At 38.6% G+C, this 19,183-nt stretch overlaps 1 protein-coding gene across 12 annotated transcripts in view; it reads left to right on the top strand.

Moving 5' to 3' along the window:
* Positions 1 to 19,183, top strand: part of CADPS2 (calcium dependent secretion activator 2) — a 304,359-nt gene that overhangs the window by 56,925 nt on the left and 228,251 nt on the right. For all 12 annotated transcript variants that reach the window (XM_052667761.1, XM_052667760.1, XM_052667754.1 and 9 more), the window contains exon 2: positions 4,588 to 4,701. In XM_052667761.1, coding sequence (XP_052523721.1) covers positions 4,588 to 4,701 — 114 coding nt within the window. The remainder of the gene's footprint in view (positions 1 to 4,587; positions 4,702 to 19,183) is intronic.

Here is a 19,183-nt window from a genome sequence, read left to right as displayed (position 1 = left end):
TGGTGCCCTTAGTTTTGAACGATAAAATTTCTTGAGTGATGCTTATGTTGTGACGTAGGTTTTTGCTGGCTGTTGTTGGCTGCAAATGTTGAAGGCACTACTGAGTTGCTCAGCGTGCCAGGATAGAAGGATAGAAAGGATAGAAGATGCCTTAAGCCTAGCTCCTCTGAAGCTACAATTTTCCTTTCTCTTTCTTTTTTCTTTTTTTTCAAATAAAAGAAAAAGTTCTACTGCTCCAAATCCATATATGCTTGAGTTTTCTTTTAAAATATTGTAGTTATTATTTAATGAATTGAACCATGTTGCAATGGAACAATTCCCTGAACTGCTAGATGTTTAAAATGCAGCATCTTACAAAAAATAGAATTAAACCCCACATTTGTAAGTTCCATTTACTGAATTTGTTAAAAGCATAAGGGGAGATGAAACAGGATTGCCTCTAGGTTTTCATACTCCAGTTTCACATTAGAAGGAATAAAGCATCTAAAACAAATCTTTAAGATAATGCTTTAGGAGGAATGTGCTGGGGATATGTAACACATTGTTGAGGTGTTAAATGCAAGGTGAGAATTTTTTAATATTTAATTGCATGCGACTGTTGTGATACATTTGCATTACTCTGTACATTATGAAAAGCGAAACTATTCCTGCAACTTGAACAAAAAATACTCTTAATTAAATAATTCTGAGAAGTCTGTTCTAGCTTTTACACTAATTTTCTTTGATATTCTCCTATGTTTATCAGATCTGTGAAGTAAAAAAATAAATGTAAGCATTTGTAAAAGGCAAATTGGATGGAGGGAAATATATATATATTTTTTTCTGTTGTGTGACTGCAATAACGAAAAAGCAAATTTTAGGTTGGTTAATCTTTTTTTCCCTTAAAGTTGACTTTATTTATCTTCAGTCATTCTACAGAATGCAATCAAACCTGATATTCTGAGATGCTGGAATTTAGTTATACATTCTCCCATGAAGCAGCAGGAGCTATTTATGAAGTATCAAACAGAGTTATGACAACAGATTTCATATCACTGAGAAAGAAAAATCCAAATGAAGCATACAAAACTGAAGCAGGTTGATGGGATGTGACAGAATTAGTGAGATTTCACGCCATTCTTCAGGTGATCATCTGAATTCAGTTTTATATTTGGGGGGATGTGGTAATGTTAAAATATTTTTTAAAACTTTGCTGTTTGTGGCTCTTTCTATTAGGATCAAAATGTGGGTGTGGAGGTACTGTAGATGTAGATGTAGAGAAGTACTTGTGAGGGGCAGCTACATGTGGGTACTGTACAGAGGAGAGGGCACAGATACAGCGGAGAAGTTCTGGAATAGAAGGATGCTATGTGGTCTCTATGTGAGCTCTTATAGGAGAAAATGCAGAACAGAATTACTGTCCTTAGGTTTAGGCACTTCTGATGGTATCCTAGTTATGTATGGTGTCCTTGATGTCCTCATTTCTCATCTGTTGTTGACCAAGTGGGCAACTAAATAGGATGGTGACGTGCTGGCACAGGCTGCCAGGAGAAGCTGTGGATGCCTCATCCTGGAGGTGTTTAAGGCCAGGTTGGACGGGGCCTTGGGCAGCCTGAGCTGGGGGATGGCAATCTGCACGTGGCAGGGAGGTTAGAAGTAGATGGTCTTTAAAGTCCTCTCCTACCTAAGCCTTTCTATGATTTCTGTGACTTCAGAATAACTCAGACATGGGATGGTTGAGCTGCTTGTCTGTGTCCGTTGGTTGAGGTGCCCTCTGCAGACACTTGTTATTCTCCATATGCAATTATGTGATTCTCAATTAGACTTCTCTTTCTTCCTGCATTTCATCTATTACTTCCACTGTTAGTTTGTTTTCTAGAGACGTTTGGCTGCTGATTGACTTATGCTTATGTATACATTAAAAATGACCACCAGCAACAAAAGGAGCATAATTCACTGTGTGATCAATGTTCTGTCAGATGTGAAAACAGAAGACCAATAGGCTGCAGTGGGCTTTGATAACTTATTTTGTCCTGGCATCTCTACATATGACAGTACTGGGGACATGTAAAATGTCGTTGCCCAGTCGAGTTAGAGAGCTCTCACAGTTTCTTGTAGCATCAGTGTAGTTCTCAGAATCGTTCTCCTTATTGTGTTCAACATACATCTTATATACCATTCACCTACAAGCCAGGAATTCCTGTCCCTCTAATCGGTTGATTGGTCTAGCTTCTCCCAAAACACAGTGATAAAGGATGAAAGGTTTCTTAAGTGTGATAAGATTAACAATGCGTACAAAAAGAACCTCCTGTTTACTCTTAGAGCAAAGGGATACCATTTGCTCTCTGTCTTACACTTCAGGCTCCCAAGGTTTCACACTGATAGGGTCTATCAAGGAGTCTGATAAACTCTTTGCTGACTCACGGTTACATCTTCCCCCACAGTAAAATGTACTGCTTCTTAGTGCAACATACAGTTTTTCATATTTTTTCCACTGGAATTAATATTATTTTTAGTTTTGCAGAAGAGCTTTGTTCCTTACTGTTCAGATTTCACACTAAGATATCAGTAATTTAAGAAACATAAAATGACTCTCAAATGCCACTCAAATCATAGAATTTCTCACTACCTGAAGTAATGAATACGAAAGCCATATATAAATATTTTAAAGGCATTCCAGTTTGCGAACTATGATGGTTAGAAATGAGAAAGCCAGAATTAAATTGATATTTCATTGACTTATTCATAATGTTTTTGTTTGATATGCGGGTAATAGACAAGCAAATCACCTAAAGAATGAAGTCTGCGAGCAGGAAAACACATTTCCATAATTGCTTTGGCAGGAAGCCCGCGTGCTCTCGCTGCGGAGCGGTGGATGCTCCGCAGGACGGAGGAGCTGCGCGCTCTGCAGGGCGCACCGTCTGCACGAAGGTCGGCTCTTCTCAGCTCCCCGGTGACAGCAAGCGTGTGTTTACCTTTGAGCACAGAGCTCCAAATGTCCTTAATGATTTGTGTGCGCTGGTAGCTCAGCTTGTCTAGTCTTTAGCAGGTGAGAGAAGAATAGGGGAGTTGAATAAAAGGGATCTGCGTATCTGGCAATAACGTTTGATTTCCACTGCAGCTGTTAATTTGTGGTGCAGGTTCTGCACAAGGAATGGAGGTCTCAGATGGGTGCGTAGGTGCATTTGTTGTTTACATGTGGACACAAAACCTATGCTTCTCTGACATTGATTTTGGTAGCAGTGGTGCATGCTGGCAGGCTGTCAGTGCTGGCCTGCTGCTCTTGAGAGGAACTCTTCCAAGCCACAGCAGCTTCTGCTGACGTTTGCTTATCTCAAGTGGAGGCCTTTTCTTGTGTGGAGGTTTCCTGGGGCTTGTTCTGTGCTACTAATCATTACACTAAGATGGTGAACAGAACTATCTATTTTTAATGTTCAGATTCTTTTTTCAAAGGCATCATTTCTGGCTTTGCTTTGCTACTGCCTACGTTTCACCATTTTTCAAAGGATTCCTCATATCATTTACATGATATCTATGCGATCGTCTTCTGTGAAAATAAGAAAGCTTTTGTATTTGATTTGGAGACAGTTTTCAAATAGAAGCACATGAGCTGGAGAGCGTGATGTAAGATGAAAATCCTCCTTTGATATGAAGGATGTAAAGGTTGTTCAATGTAGGAGCATTAGGAAGATAGCAGTAATTTTTTTAATCCCTTAACAATACTTTAGCTTAAATGGCTTCAAAGTGGCTAGACTAGATATCTGAAAGCATGAAATCACCATACATCGTGCAAGTGCCAAAAAGTTCCAATGTAAGAATCACTGATGCAGTTGAGGTAATGCTATTTGTTGCAGGTTAGCCATTACAGATAGAGCTTTCTGCTCTCGGAAAAAAGGAATCTGGCTATACGCTTATTTTAACTAGGCAAAAAACAGGAAAGATGAATAAGCTTTTCTCTCAGTTGTGCTTGAGTTTTTGTAATGTTGAAGTTCAGAAATTAGGAAACAAAGGCTTTACATTAATGTTTAAATTCTGAGAAAGCAAAACAACTGGCTTTAATTGTTGCCCGGTTTTATTAGTATATGTTAGTAGGAGTCCACTTTGGTGTGACGTTTTCACTTCACACAAATTTGATGAGGAGAGAAATGTCATACTGAATACTTCAGGAGTTGAAATAGTCTTGTAAGAAGCTTGTCTGGCTCCCAGAAGTACTTTGAGATTTTGATTTTTCCCATAACACTAAACTCTAATAAAACAGGTTGTTTGCAAGGCTTAGGCTTGTAATGTTCTCCATTAAGAATCTGCTTTCAAATGCACTCTGCTTTGATGTGAAATCTACTGAAAGAAATTCAGTGTCTGTCTGGGAGACTCATGGCTTCTGTTGTCAGGTTGTTTGTCTGACCTTCTTCATGGTGGTGTAGCATCAATGGCCTAAAGTCCATGCACTGCAGATTCAGCATCTTTATTCAATTTTCTTCAGTGAGCATACTTGTTAAATGTGAAGATGGTAGTGCTTGGACAACAAATGGAAGCTACTATAATGCTGCATGTCTTATTTCGAGACTGAACTCAATTTGTAATCATTCTTCTCCTCTCTTTCTTCCATAGCTCAATAAGCAGCAGCTACAGACACTGAAAGAACGTTTCCAGGCCTTTCTGAATGGGGAGACACAAATCGTAGCAGATGAAGCGTTCTGTAATGCTGTGCGAAGTTACTATGAGGTAAGTTGTATGCTTTATTTTACTCTGCTCTTTAAGAAGTTCATAGGATTTCTTTTAATGGAGATTTAAGAGAAGGAATTTTAGGTTTTGAAAGCTGTGAGCTTGCACACATTCTAGAAGCAGCCTCCTACTCCAGCTTTGTCATTTAGTAAGTGGAAATCCACTGCGTTGGAAAGGAGATAAATTGAAATGGAAAATATCCACTTGTTTTGAAGAAGGGGGAAAAGAAAAAGACAAAATGAAAAACTCCTGGTGCTAAAAATCTTTCTGGCAGCATTTGACACAACTCAGCACTGCTACTTTTATCTCCATACGTCTAAGTTACCTCTTTTAATCAGAGATTCAGTTGTAAGTTACCATCTTGAGAAATGTGTCCTCTGATTTCTAATTACTGTGCAGGATTTTTGGAGAGGAGCTGCTGTTCTCTTCCCAAAGCAGCAAAGCTTTCCACGTGACTGGGCCACCTCTCACCTTCTGCTGTAGCTTCCTGGGGACGTTCTGTGGCTGCCTCCATCAGTGTAGATCTTCAAATGTGCTTTTAATTGCACAAGGCATAGATCCTTTTCCAGACCAAGAGGACACTTCTCTGTTCTTTTTGCAAATTCAGCAGCATGTGGTTAGAGAATATAAATTCTCTAACCTGCTGTTAGCAAAGGGTACAGTGAATTCATTTCTAATGCAGCTTAAACTTGTTCAACAAATCACAAGGGCTGCGTGTTAAACTTGTGTTTGTCTAAGAGTCTTTTTCCCTATTTCACTCTACCACACCTTCTTCAAATTTCTTAGCTTTTTCATATATTGTTCATCCTCGTTCTTTGTCAGCTATTCTTTGCTATTGAGTGAAAATTTTCTTCAGAGAAAAAAAATTATAACTGGTGTTCTAGCTTGCCTTCACCTCTATGAAATTATGTTGCACAGAAAAAGAAGAGGTAAAAAGGGTCAAAAGGGCTCTCTGTCACGCAGAAATGTGAGAATTCAGCATGGGTTTCTCCAAGTCATAGACTGATCAGTACTGTGGCAGTTAGAGTAAGTGAAATATCAGAAATGCACTTGTGAAAGGATGGGAATGACTGGGTTACAAGTTGGTGGGTGAAGGACAAAAATATGCACGTTCATGAGGTTGTACATAGGGGTGCAAGAACAGTGTAGGAATCTTTAGAAGATATTCCTTTTTTTCTCTATAACTGATGCAGAAGTTAAGACTGGGAGGAAGAACAGTTTGGAAGATGCTGCAGAGCAACACTGAGCTAATTTGCTGCCCAGCAACAGGCTGTAGAGGAGTGGGATATTTCAAGATACTAAACATGCAGTAGAATTGAAAAGGATGTAATATTTATTTTCTTTCTTTAAAGAAGCTGTGTGAGAAGCTTAATGTGTTAGAGAAATTAACCTTTGTTTTGAAAAGGATGTGACAGTGACTAAAGATTTTAGATTCTTAAACAGTAATTGTACAGTTAAATTCATTTGCATCTGTTAATGAAATTATTAATGAAATTATATCTTTTTAGTTAAAAGCTTTACTTAATAATCCAAGATCCCTCTATAAATTGGAAGACAAATTTTTAAAGTTATTTTATCTGTTCGCCAGTTTTTATTCTATGTGCAAATGTTCTAGATATCTGGTTTTAAACAGAGGCTTCCAAGATCTTGGCATTACTATCAAGGCTGCAATGACAGTAGGACTGTCTCTGGGCTGATGGGATCTTGATCCACTATTAGTGCACCATAAATGATCTGCCAGCCATAACTAAGTGCACTCCACTTCCTTTATTTTTTCCAGATACTGGAAACAATTTCCAGTTCTGCAAATTGAGATGGCATTTGCAAGTAATTTTTAGTTCATTTTCAAGTTAGGAGTGAATACTTACATTGGATTTAATGAACACTGTGAAGGCAGAATCAACTGACCAGGAGATGTAATTCAATCTACTGCTGTTCTTCAGTGTTCTTTAATCAACTCTTGTGCATCTGACCACGTATTATCATTTATTTGTTTCTTGTGCCCTTTTCATTTGCTTCACTATCCTGTCATTGAAAATATTAAGCTCTACCACTTCTTTGTGAGCTTACCTGATGCTACACTCTAATGCTTCCTCATCAGTATGTCTTCCACATGTGGTCCAGCACATCTCCTGTTTGGGCACACGTTTTTAGTAATTTGAATGGGGACATACTACTTATCAGGTTTAACGTTAATTTCCTTATACTGTAGCTGCTGAGTTACAGTTTAATTTTATCTTACATGAGAGGAAACAAATACGTGGTCTGCACAGTAATTATTTTACTCTGCAAATGATTAATTTCCCTTTAATCTTACACAATAGTCATGGTTTGAAACTTATTACTAGCCAGGCTAGTCTCATTACTGCAGGTAGTTTTCTGCAACCAATTTTTTATCTTTAAATATGAAAGAGAAGGTTTGATTTGGATTTATGACATAAGTCCCGTATTATTTGTTTCAGCTGTTTGAAATCTTTATAACTGTTTTCAATTACAGATTTTGTTCAGAATTTTTCATCTTTTAGAATCTAGAAGAAAATCTCTAGGATTTAGGAACTTACTGTAGCTCAGTCTTTGATTTATTTCTAGCAATAGTTGCTGATAGAGTTTGTTTATTATTAATACCAATTTCTCTGTGTCGTAAGAGAGTCAGGATTGTGTTGGAAGTGTCATACTCCTGTGTAAGAAATACCTGGGGAGGTTGACACTGGTCAGTGTTGTGTCTTTGCTAATGTTTATATGGGTTTTAAGACTTTCTGTTAATATCTTGGGATTATTTTCCATTTATTGTAGAATTCAGATGGGAAAACAATTGAAAGAAAAAGTTGTGTCAGTTTTTCTTTCATCCTCTGAAAATGCTTTTTTTCCTGTTCTGTGCAATTACTGTCCCCTAGCCCTACACCACATTTTCTGAGGTCTCTGAAATTCAGTGTACTTTCCTTGTATATACATATCATTTAGATATTTCCTCTTCCCCTCTGTTTTTGTTTGTTGTTGTTTTTTTTTTTATGAAAAGATAAATAAATGTTTACAATTGCATTTCTGTAATCATTCAGAATTAAACAGTTGGTGATGACTGTGTGTGTATGTGTGTAAAATTCCGTTGCAGACAGTAAGCCAGATTCTAATCTGCCGAACATCGGATGTTGGTGGTGCTTTCTGGATGAAGAGAAAAATTCAATCATATGATTATTTATTATAAGTAATTATATTGAGCACACTGCTAAGTGTAAAATTGACAGAGGAATTTATGAAATAAAATGTTTATTTGCATATTTCAATCCTGTTTGTTCTACATATATATATATATACATATGTATGTGTACGTATATATACATATATACATATATTCTTTCATATTCTTGTATGTTCTTTTGTGGAGACTGGAAAATGCTTTTGAACAGAATGCTAAGGTTTGTTCACCACCTAAGACATAGCCTAAAATGAATACATACCTATTAAACTTATGGTGTTGATTCTTCAGTCTTGAGCATATGCAGTCTTAGGTATGAACAGTGTAGGGCAGAGCACTGTGATGAGCATTTGAAATAATGACAGCTTGTTCAATATTATAATGATCGCACACTCTGAGGTTATCAACTCTCTTCTTAAAGCATTTTGCAGCTGCATAAAGTTGTATTTACTGGTGTTTTTCCTGTTTTTCTTGCTTCTTCATTTTAAGTATGTGGTTCTAACTCATAATTACTGCATGCTGGTTAATTCTGAATGTTAAAAGCAGGATCTGTAGCAGTTGGCACTGAGAGTTTTTCATAATTTAAAATCAGACCTAGTTTGACTGTACATATTAGCCTACGATATGGAGATCATACTTAATTTCTAGTTCAACTCAGGTGTTGAAGTCCTTGGCAATTTAAACTCCTGCCTGCTGCAATCTGACAATAGGAAAGTACTGAGGTGTGGCCAATAGAGACACATGAGACAGGAGGTCAGTGTGTGATCTCAGCTACTGGGTCTGCATCTCCTGGAGGGGGCTTGGGATGGATTTAAAAAAGAAAAAAATAAAGTGGCATAAAAGTAGAAAAGCAACCAAGATCACCAAGAACAGAGGTTCCAAGTCTACAACTTTCTAAGTGAGAAGAGAGACTGTTTCATTCACTCCATAGAAGAGGGACTGGATGACACCTTTCAGCTTCTGCAGTAGGTAGAGCAAGCATCCTTTGAAAACCTTTATCTTCTGGTTCAAAATACTGAAGGGCCAGCAGAGGCCTTTGAGGTCTGCAAGAGATCAACAGGGCTGCTGGAGGCAACAAGCACCTTCTTGCCCTTCAGAAAGGACTCTCCATGTGGTAAACAGCAGTCACTGATGTGGTAACCAAAGTCAAGATGGGCTAACTTCAACCTTGAGTGTGAGCAGCTGGGCTGTTAAGGAGTTTGTAAGATCTGTAGAGACAGGGAGTGAAAGAAAATTATGTATAATATTATTGCCGATGTCTGCCAGTGCAGATACACCTACCTATCACTGATTCCTTATTTTGATCAAAACTATGCAGACTTTTACAGGAATCATGAAAATACCTTTCTTCCCTTAATGCAGAATGATTGTTTGGCCAATAATGGAAGTATGTGGTAGCATCACAAAAGCATCATTCTTTGCACTTGCCCTTAGAAAAGGATGAATTTTGTTTTGGACCTTTTTAAAATTCTTTTTATTATTACAACATTTGGATGTTGAGTTAGTCTGGAATAAAAATGAGTATTTCTGTAAAGACAGGAGTGAAGGAGTGATGCCATTTCTGTCAATAATCATGGAATAAAATGATTTTTGTAGTTATGTCAAAGAAGGGAGGGACAAAAGTATCTCAGTGGTGAAAATGCAGCAAGACAGTAGCTTCCTGGACTAAGTGATGTTTTGGCTGCCTTTATGGCTTGATTTTAATGTCATCTATTTTAGGTACATGGTCTTTATTCAAGGCAACAAAAGGCGTGATCCTGATGAAGATGACCCTAAAAGAACTATCAAAACATGGTACACACAAAATAGATAGTAATTAAATGTTATAATGTTCTGTTTTGATATTAGCAAGGCAAAATAATGGAACCAGTATATCAAACATGTATTTAAATACATTAAGATAAAATTATAGAAGCCTAATGGATTTCAGCTGATTTATGCTTTCATTTTGTTTTTCGTGAAAGCCATAATTAGCGTACATAACTATATTGAGGGATATGGGCTTTTTGCTTTCTTTAGATTCTTTTCAAAAACCTGAGCGTTAGAGCAGTTTGAAGCCATGGCTGTAACAGTCCCCTTTGCAGAAGAGGTCTCCGCAATATGTTTCCTTGCATTAACTCTAAGATGATCTGGTGTTTGGCTTTGTGAGGGAGCCTTTCAGCAACAAATGTGCACAGTTGCACTCACCAGCATTTGTACATTTGTTTCTTTTCACTTGTCTTCAGACTTTGACAAGCTTCAGCATAACATTGGTGTGGGGCTGTTATTTTGAGGTCTGTCACAGGGCATTTCTTTGAAAAGCTTTAGTAAAATGTTTTTAGGCCACCTCCGAGAGAGACACACAGAAGATTTATCTTAATGAAGGTCACGCACTTCATTGAAGAAACTCCAGTGCCTCCAACGTTTTGGATCAGTAGCCTCAATTTGGCATGTAATGGAGGTTGCAGCCTAATTATGTTCCTCAGAGAAGTGAAGGGGAGATAAGGCACGATGAATTCAAACTTGCTTTACATAATCTAACCCACTCTGGGCTGAGGAGAGTTAGCTGGATTGCAGCTCCATGGTGCGTGGCCTCCCCTCAGGGCCTGCTGTTATGTTGTTCGTGTGTAGAAAGCGTGTCAGCGATGGAATCCTCTCATTTCTTGCTTTACAAACAACTACATCTAACTGTTTTCTTTGTCTTCCTAAAGAATAAGTACTCCTTTTTCATTTCCACCCCCATGGCTTCAGAGGAGCAGAGGATTTTGAGGTGCATCTACACAGAATATAATTGTCAACTGTTGAGGCTGTCTGTTTCAATCTCTTTAGACACTGGTATTTGTGGATAATCATTGATAATTTGACTGAGGATGTCATGCAGTTTTCATATCAGCATTACAAATGTAATTACAGCAGATCTTTCTCTCAAACTTCTAAATGAGGTTGTTGAGGGAGGGAGAGCAGTGTTTTAATTGCACCTGTCTTAGCTCTGCAAGCGGTGTGTGCAGATAGGAATAGAGGAAGAAACGGCTCATTGAATGTGAATTAAAATATCCCAGTAACTACTCTTACTGTTTGCTTTTTTGACTGCTGTTGTTAAAGGGCAATATGGAATATCTTGTGTACTCAACACTGCAGAAGTAATTAGTGTTGGGTGAGGTACATCTCTACTATAGGGAGCAGCTCCTGACATTATTTACTTGTTTAACAGACACACACGATTTACCTAATAATCTGAACAAAACAGTTAGAACACCAAGAGTGGCTCAAACTGTTACACAACAGTGAATTTGTTCACCATTGCTTAATTATTTTTTCTCCCAATCCTATCGCTGTTTTTCTGTGTCTCAAAGGAAACAAAAACTTACCTAGGCTTCAGTTTTGCAGTTGGCAGGAAGATGCACTGAGACAGATTGTACACATTTTTGTTGTTGATGCTTTGTGAACTGAACACAAGCAGTTTTTCTGGTAGGCTGGTACCTGGTATTACAGGTGACAATGTAACATCAGTGCTTCAGAAATCTTAAAGTGATGCTCAAATATTCTTATTTTTTTCAATATATAAATCATTATATTGAAGGATTTCTATTTCTTTCATTAGATATGCAAATGATGACAACTCTTAATCTTTTTAAGTTATCTTCCCCTCTCTCTTTTCAGTGGTATTTAAAAATTAGACCAGGTCTAAGCATGGGCCCTCCAGGCCCTGTAGAAGGGAAAAGACTTCTGCAGAGTATTTCATTATGAAGTTACGTTAATACCAGTGAACTTTCCTTTGTGCCTTCATTTTGTCATCTCTGTTTTGTGCTCCCATTGGAGCACATTTTAGGGTCTCTCAAGAATAACAGAGAGCAACCAGATACTTTTTCAGCAGTCAGATATTTGATGTGCTCTGTGACTTGCTGCCTTTCTCCATGACCAGAGGAAGCATGCAGTTTAATATCAGTAGTACACTGCAAGACTCTGAATAGAATGTAAGTGAAAATTCTGATAGGATACCTACAGACTCTTATCAGCCAAAGTCTGTCCAACCAGTGTCTCTTTCCCTTTTCCCCAACTCTGTAGGCACTGGAATTTTCTCACATCATTTCTTTAGGTTTCCAGTTTTGATGACAGTTTCACTGTATAAAGCTGCCATAATAATATTTTTCTAATTAACCATTCTACTGGATAAGCAACTAGTAGCTGAAATATTTCTTCACCTTAAAAAAGGCAAAACAAACAACCCATGTGTGAAGAAATAATAAAGGAGAAAACCTCCTGTTCTCCTGTATCAATGTGTAGAATTTTTAGGACTCAGATTTACTTTGAGTATTATTTCATTTATTCTTAGATTTCTATGTGGTGGGGAAAAAAAAAAAAAGTCATTTGGGTGTTTCGATAGAACTCTCTGTTACCATTTTACTTTGTGACAGAAAGCTTTACCTTTATAGATGTCAAAATCTCTTAAACTTCCAAGTAGCATCTTGGAAAAGTGGCATTTTCTACTTATTGGCAAATTAAGAATCTCTGAGTAAACCAATCTGGAGGAAACAGGGCAGAAAGGGATGAAAAAGGTCAGCAAAATGAATGGCTAAAATTTAGAAGGCAGTAAATGAGAAGTGATCACACTGATCTCCCTCAACTGTGTTTAATTTCTATTCTGTTACTAATTACAAAGGAAAGCAGCAAATTCTTACATCTCAAGAATTGTGAAGGCAAGAAATGAACAGTGATGCATATATTTACCTAGTGATTATTTTCAGATTTTGATTGGTCTACATTTCCCACCACAGAGTATTGCTGAGAGGTCAAAGCAGAAAATAGGATTCTTAAGCTTTTTATTTACAGAAGTAAGCTTTGTAGTGCCATAGAGATAGCTTTTTCTATTTTATAATGCCTCATAAAGCTTTTACTCCCCTCAGAGCAAGAAAGATGTTTCTTCAAAGTTCAATCCAGCCATAAAGTTGTTAACCACCTAAGATTCTCACTCAACAAGAAACAACATTATCTTAAATGGAGCATGTGGGAAGAAATAGATTACCAGGTCTGTTCCAGTTAGTAATTACCTGCACAGAGCACAGCCTAGTGAACAGTAACTGCCTCTTTAAGGAAACTTGTTTCCTTTCCATCTGGCCCAGAACATTTCCCCTGATTTCTTAGTTTATTTTTTCTTATTAACTTTAACTCTTTAACTTTAACTTTTGCTGAGCTTGTTGTTTTTCCTTTGTGTTAAGACTATTGTGTGCCTACTTAGCAGAATAAAAATGTAGAGCAAATTACATTTTCTTGGTCTGTAGTAAATAATTTGACTTCAGGCATTTATTATGATCCCTGATTGGACTTTTTTCCTGTTTCCATATGATGCTTCCAGACGCAGCCCCAAATCCTGGTGTAGTTCTGGTTGCACCATTAGTTTAACTGATTAATATATTTGTTATATTGGTTAACATGTCTTAATAATTAATACATTTAATTCTTCTCAAGTTACATCAAAGCAAGTGATTAGCGGAAAAAAGCATGGGCAGGGGAGGCCCACATGATAGTTTCTTCACATGTTCAAGTCAGTTTCAATCATCAGGGACTCATGGGGCCTCCTCTGCTTGGCCCTCTTTCCATCACTGCTAACAACATAACGTGATTGAACAGTTTTTCAGGTGTAGCTTTCAACAAGATCCAGAATCCATTCATTTCTTTGTACTTACTGTAATGGACTGGTTCTTAGTTGCAATCTATCCAGGGAGGGAATTACGAACTTGCAGAAGTGATCCTAAAATAGCAACTGTTTTTGGCTTCTGCATAGTGGCATCTTGTCCTAACTCCTTTCCTTTTCAACTGTGTAAAGACCAAACAGGGTGGTCCTTTGGGCCCAGTAACTGACATAACTTGTGCAGCTGGAAAAGAAAGTTCTTTCTGAAATACAGGTTTTGATCTGAGAGTTGCAGCAGGAATCATTGATTAATTGTAAATGATCCTTGTTGCCGTGTTCCAACTCGTCTTCTGACTGTGCTTCAGACACGCAACAAATCCAACTGAGAAAATTAAACAAGGGAGCAGAAAGAAGTGTTGCTTTCCATTTAGTTCCATCATTTTCTCAGCATGCATGAGTTGATGAGTCCTGTGTGCCTTGGTCCTGGCAGGGGAATCAGAGGGAAACCAGTGTACGTGTGTCTTGAGGTGTGCTGGGAACCCACAGATCCACCAGGATACTGCAGCTCACCATGACGTTTCTAGCTCTGTTTTCCTCTTGGACTACTGAGCCCATCTGGGAAGTAAGCTAAAGCTTTCATCTTTCAGCATGAAAGAGATCTACCTTAGTAAGTACTGCTTCAGAGAGTCAATCTCTGCTGCTGATGAACGAGTAAAGAAGGACTTTCCCCCCTACTTCTTTGAGCATGTGTGAGTCACTTCTTAACTTCATTTTTATTTTAGTCCAGAGAAAGGTCAAAAAGAGTAGACTGGCTCCCTGCTTGCCAGGTTTTAATTCTCATTTCCATGACTGTAACACTGAAATTAAAGACAAACTTCAGACAACTATTTGTACCTAATCAGAAATATACTCCTTTGTCTCTCTGGGTGTGATGTGCATCAATAACAACACCAGCATCTTTACATCTTCTTCATATTATTTATGCTCAATTTACTCTGTAGCTCATCTCACGGTATGATTTTTTTTTTTTTAAATGCAAGGACTGCTCTATCAAATTGTTCTGTCTGAAGATTTTTCAAATGCAGAGCTTCATCACTGAAACATGTTTCTTTTCATTTGATACCAACCTATTTTGTTGACAAATGATGTCTTAGATGAGGTACCAGAAAGCTCACTGTTTACATATGTCATCTGAAAGAATATCAAAATCCAGACTGTAGCTGCAAATTCCATCTTTTATCTTCAGCTTCCTCCTCGATATAATGCCACTGTTGGGAATTTCTTTTCACTTGAAACTTAAGAAACCGTTCTGACTTCAGAAGAGCTCCTGACAGTGCTGTCATACTGGTCTTAGCTGACACTAGTGCTAAATTTTCAAACTAAGACTGGAAGGAAAGGAGAGCCAAGACCATACCAAGCTACCAAGAAAAGATGAATAAGATGTCCATCTTCATTCAGAAGACAAGTCATCACTTCTGCGTGAGTAGAGCATTTATTGCTGCTGGAGGATTGAGTTTAAAACACATAGGATTCATGGCAGTGGCTATCGACACAGATATGAATAGATATAAATTTCCTTCTCGCGGATACCTCTGAAAGAAGTGCTGAGACGTCACTCCAGAGTCTCTGTGAGAAGTCCTGCTCTCTCCTGGAAGGATGCCTCATTTCTGGCATTAAACAAGGATAGGGGCTTACATCTAGGGGATGAAGTCAGAACAATCACATGGCCTTTTTTTCCTTGGTAATATCACAATGAAAGGGTCTCAGAGCTGCAGGCAGGCTGCCCTCCTTCTGCTATGCCAGCGTGATCATCTTGACTCAACAAGTGTGTGGCTGGCATCTAACTGCTCCTCTGAGTCTGGGAAGAAGAGACTGAATTGTCTGTTAGTGTTACCAGGCAGACTGATGATGCCTGGGTCAGACTTTTTACCCCAAAAATGGCAGCAAGAGAGGAAAAATGCATGTAAGTGTTGTCACAGCTGTTTTAAGACAGCCTGTTGAAAAAAGATAAGACTCCTTTGAATAGGAGCCACAGAGAAATTTCCAGGCAGTTCAGGGAAGATATTTTAACTCTTCCTCATTGTGAAATGCAGTTACTTTTCGTTCTGTTATTAATTCTGAAAGGAGTAAATTGTATATATCACAGAGTCAGATTGATCACTGTGAGTGTTTTCAAGCTCAGGATTGTTTTATGGCTCTCAAACTGAAGATGCACAATTTCATTTAGTCCTCTCTCTTGACTTTTAAAATATGAAGACTCCTGACAACTCTAGGTTTCCCAATAATTCTTCAGATATGACCTCCTCTATTGGAGGAGAAGGTGTATCTTCTGTCCTCAACTGAAGACAGAAGACAAGGGCTGTTTCCAAAACTTGTTCAAATTCAAACAGTTACAAATCTGCGTAAGTGGTCCTGGATATCTGAAAGATAGGTATGTAAATGTGAAAAGGGACTGGAATAACTTCATGTGTCAAAAAATGAGACACATGGAAAAAAAAAATACATGAGCCTGTTGTATTCCAAGTTTATGAGCCCCTATCTAATGCTTTTTAAAAGTAGTAATGACAGTAATTGACAGTGGCAGAGGAGTCTGGAAAGAGATGGTTGCCTAGGCTGAGGGCTGTGTTCCGTGTTAGCAGTAAGGAGAAATTCTCATTAGTGTTAAGGAAAAAAAAAGTTTTAATCAATTTCATAGCATGTGTGGAGAATAAAGATAAAGTAACTATTAATAATGCATACAGCATGCTTTGTTTTTGGAGATTATCCTAATTTGCTTATTAGCCTCAATTATCATAGAAGTTGTTGAGTTGATGCAGTTAAACTGTCAGAAAAGGTATGGATAAACAGCAGTGAGGGCAAGTTAACAGCTTACAGTGAAGACAACTTCCCTTTTCCACACAACAGGCTATGACAAAGGAATTGATGATTTAAAAAAAAGTCCACTTGTCCTGTCAAAATAATGGTGTAGCCAGCCTGATGACAGCCCCTGAGATGGAATTTAATTTGTTACCTTCAACACCAAAAGCATTCTCTGCACAGAACAAGTATCAGAGAGATCTCATTTGTCTGCCATGTGTTCATACGCCGCTGCTTTGAGGAAACGCTCAGAACTTTGGTGTAGAGCATTCTTGTATTTTAATATACCAGTATATCAATGGAAGGATTGATAGGAAAATACATATATTGGAAATGTATGTAAATAGTAGATAGTGATAGGACAAGGGGAAATTGTTTTAAACTACAAGAGGGGAGATTTAAATTAGATGTCAGGGAAATTTTTCACTAAGAGAGTGGTAAGGCAATGGCACAGGCTGCTGGAAAAGTTGTGGAGGTCCCATCCCTGGAGGTGTTCATGGTCAGGTTGGATGGGGCCCTGGGAGCCTGACCTAGTGCTTAATTTAGTAGCTGACAAACCTGTCTGTGGTGAGGGGGGTTGGAATTAGATGATCTCTGAGATCACTTCCAACCCAAGCCATTCTATGGTTTAAAGTAGTGAGGTGGTTGGTTTTTTTTTTAGCTCAGTTTTTGTTATTTCTTTAAAATGTATTCATGTATCCACCTTTAAAGCATTTTTAGAAACAGGAATCAGAGATCCTGTGGCAGATGTAATTCTGAGTGAATGTGGTTGGAGAGAGAAGCCTGCTCCAGTGATTTGGAAGAAGTGCACATTATGCTTAAACTGTTCTTTTTCCATGCTTTATCAGTACAGTAACTGATCGGGAATTATTGTGGAACAAGGTAAAGTGGGTCTTTAATATACAGAAGCTTTAAAACGGAGGTCTGGAAAAGTCACAGTGTCTCTTCTGAAAATGACTGTGATGAAATGTTCTTGGCACGCTGGGAGTAATTCCACTTGGAGGTAGTGGTATGACATGAAGTGGTGTGGCTGTTTCCTGGCTGCTGGCTGGTGGGCAGGGTGGCTGTGGCCAGGCAATGGTGTAAAATGCACTCATGAAGGACAGCTACAAGAAGGGCTGGAGAAGTCTAGACTTCAGCACACACATAGCCAGCTAACAAGTCCATCAAGACTCAGTACATTAGAGCCTATAGAAATCTATTTGTCTGTGATTATTAAGTTGGGGAAACTGCTGAGATTCTCAGTGCTTTCATCCGGGTTCACAAGGCAGTGGCATTTCCTTTACTTAGAGTTAGGTTTGAAATTTTGGGGGCTCTTGAATACTAATCAGGTACAGCGTTTGGAAAAGCATGACTTCAGATGGGGTTTTCTAGTATTCCTCTGTTCAGTGGGAGGGCAATAACTGACCTCATCAAATTCCCCATATGGCAGTAGCTGCGGGAGTTTTCTGTGGTTATTTCTAGTTCGTTAGTGACACCGTTCCTCCTGGGAGGGGAGGACTGATTCATGCTCCACAACACTCTACAGTGTTAAAAATCCACCATTCAGGAGGCAGATGGAGGTCTGCCAGGAGCCCTCCAGAGTCACTTCTGGTTGTATTTGTCTCTTCTGCCATTCACCTCCAGCAGCCGTGCTTCTGCTGAGTATGCTTCACGCAGCCGCAGTAGAAGCAGCAATAAATCCTGCTCTGAGGGCAACCAGGTGCTCTCTGTGTCCAATGCTGCTGGACAGGCCACTTGTTTCCTAGCTTCTCTGAGAGTTCTGCAGTGTGTGAGGTGCCTGGGGCTGCTCTGCAGGTCCCTCTGTGTCTGTTAACAGCGTGTTGAGGAGAGCTTCTAGGGGAGGAGCAGGCCAGGGCAGTGCTGGCTTTACCACTCAGGTGTTAGGGAGGTGTAGGGGCTGAAAGAATGAGGTGAGGTATCTGGTCTCAAGGAAAAGGTGTACAAAAAAAAAAACAACACCCAAACCCACAAACAAAAAACCCACATCAAAACAAAAATAAAGCTATGTATACATACTTTGTGAGAGCAGTAATGGGAGCAGCAATCTACAAAATAAGGACTGCAGCACAATCAGCTTCACAGTTAGGAGAATTCATCTCTAACTGTGATCTCATCATGCTGGCCACTGATTTGAGTTTGAGCGTAGGGTAAACTGACTTCTTAATTTTCATTAATTTCTTAATTTCAAAGAAGGAAGTAATTATCATGGAAAAATTATCAGTTTTTGGTTGAAGATGTCATGGAGCTGTTTTTGAAATACCACGAACTCTTTAAAGGTTTCTCTCTGCAGTCCTCTTTCATACAGGATAGACTTCAGAAGTGAAGAAACTCTTCCTGGGTCATGTAAAAATAGCATTTAAAGAGCAGGATTTCCATAGCAGCGTTCAGAAGCTGGTCCTGCCTGTTGAGCTGGCTCTGTGCCACGTGCTGGGAGCACTTCAGTATGTTCCCAAAGAAAATGTTGCGAGGAGGAGGAGGAGGCTTGTTAAGAATTAGCAAAACTTTCAGCTGACAGAGAGCTGTATGAAAAAGACGGTCTTCACCCAAACCAAAAAAGATCTGGGTTGCTGATACCTAAAATTAGAAAAAGGTTGTACTAGTGTTTCAAAATTAAATCACAGTAGGAAGGAAACACTTTGCAAGAATACATTTTGTAAGTTCAATTGTAATGTTATGGCTTATAAACAGGAATAGGGAAAAAAAAACAAACTCTGCAAAAATCAGTTACTAAATAATAAATCTAAACAAATCTCAGTTAAGCTGAGCATGTGAAGCTGAAAATAATTTCCAGTAAGTTCAGCTGTAAAATCTAAGTGTGCGTT

Source organism: Tympanuchus pallidicinctus, unplaced genomic scaffold, assembly GCF_026119805.1.
Source record: "Tympanuchus pallidicinctus isolate F22 unplaced genomic scaffold, pur_lepc_1.0 scaffold8, whole genome shotgun sequence".
Classification (NCBI taxonomy): Eukaryota; Metazoa; Chordata; class Aves; order Galliformes; family Phasianidae; genus Tympanuchus; species Tympanuchus pallidicinctus.
This window is presented reverse-complemented; position numbering and strand designations above follow the sequence as displayed.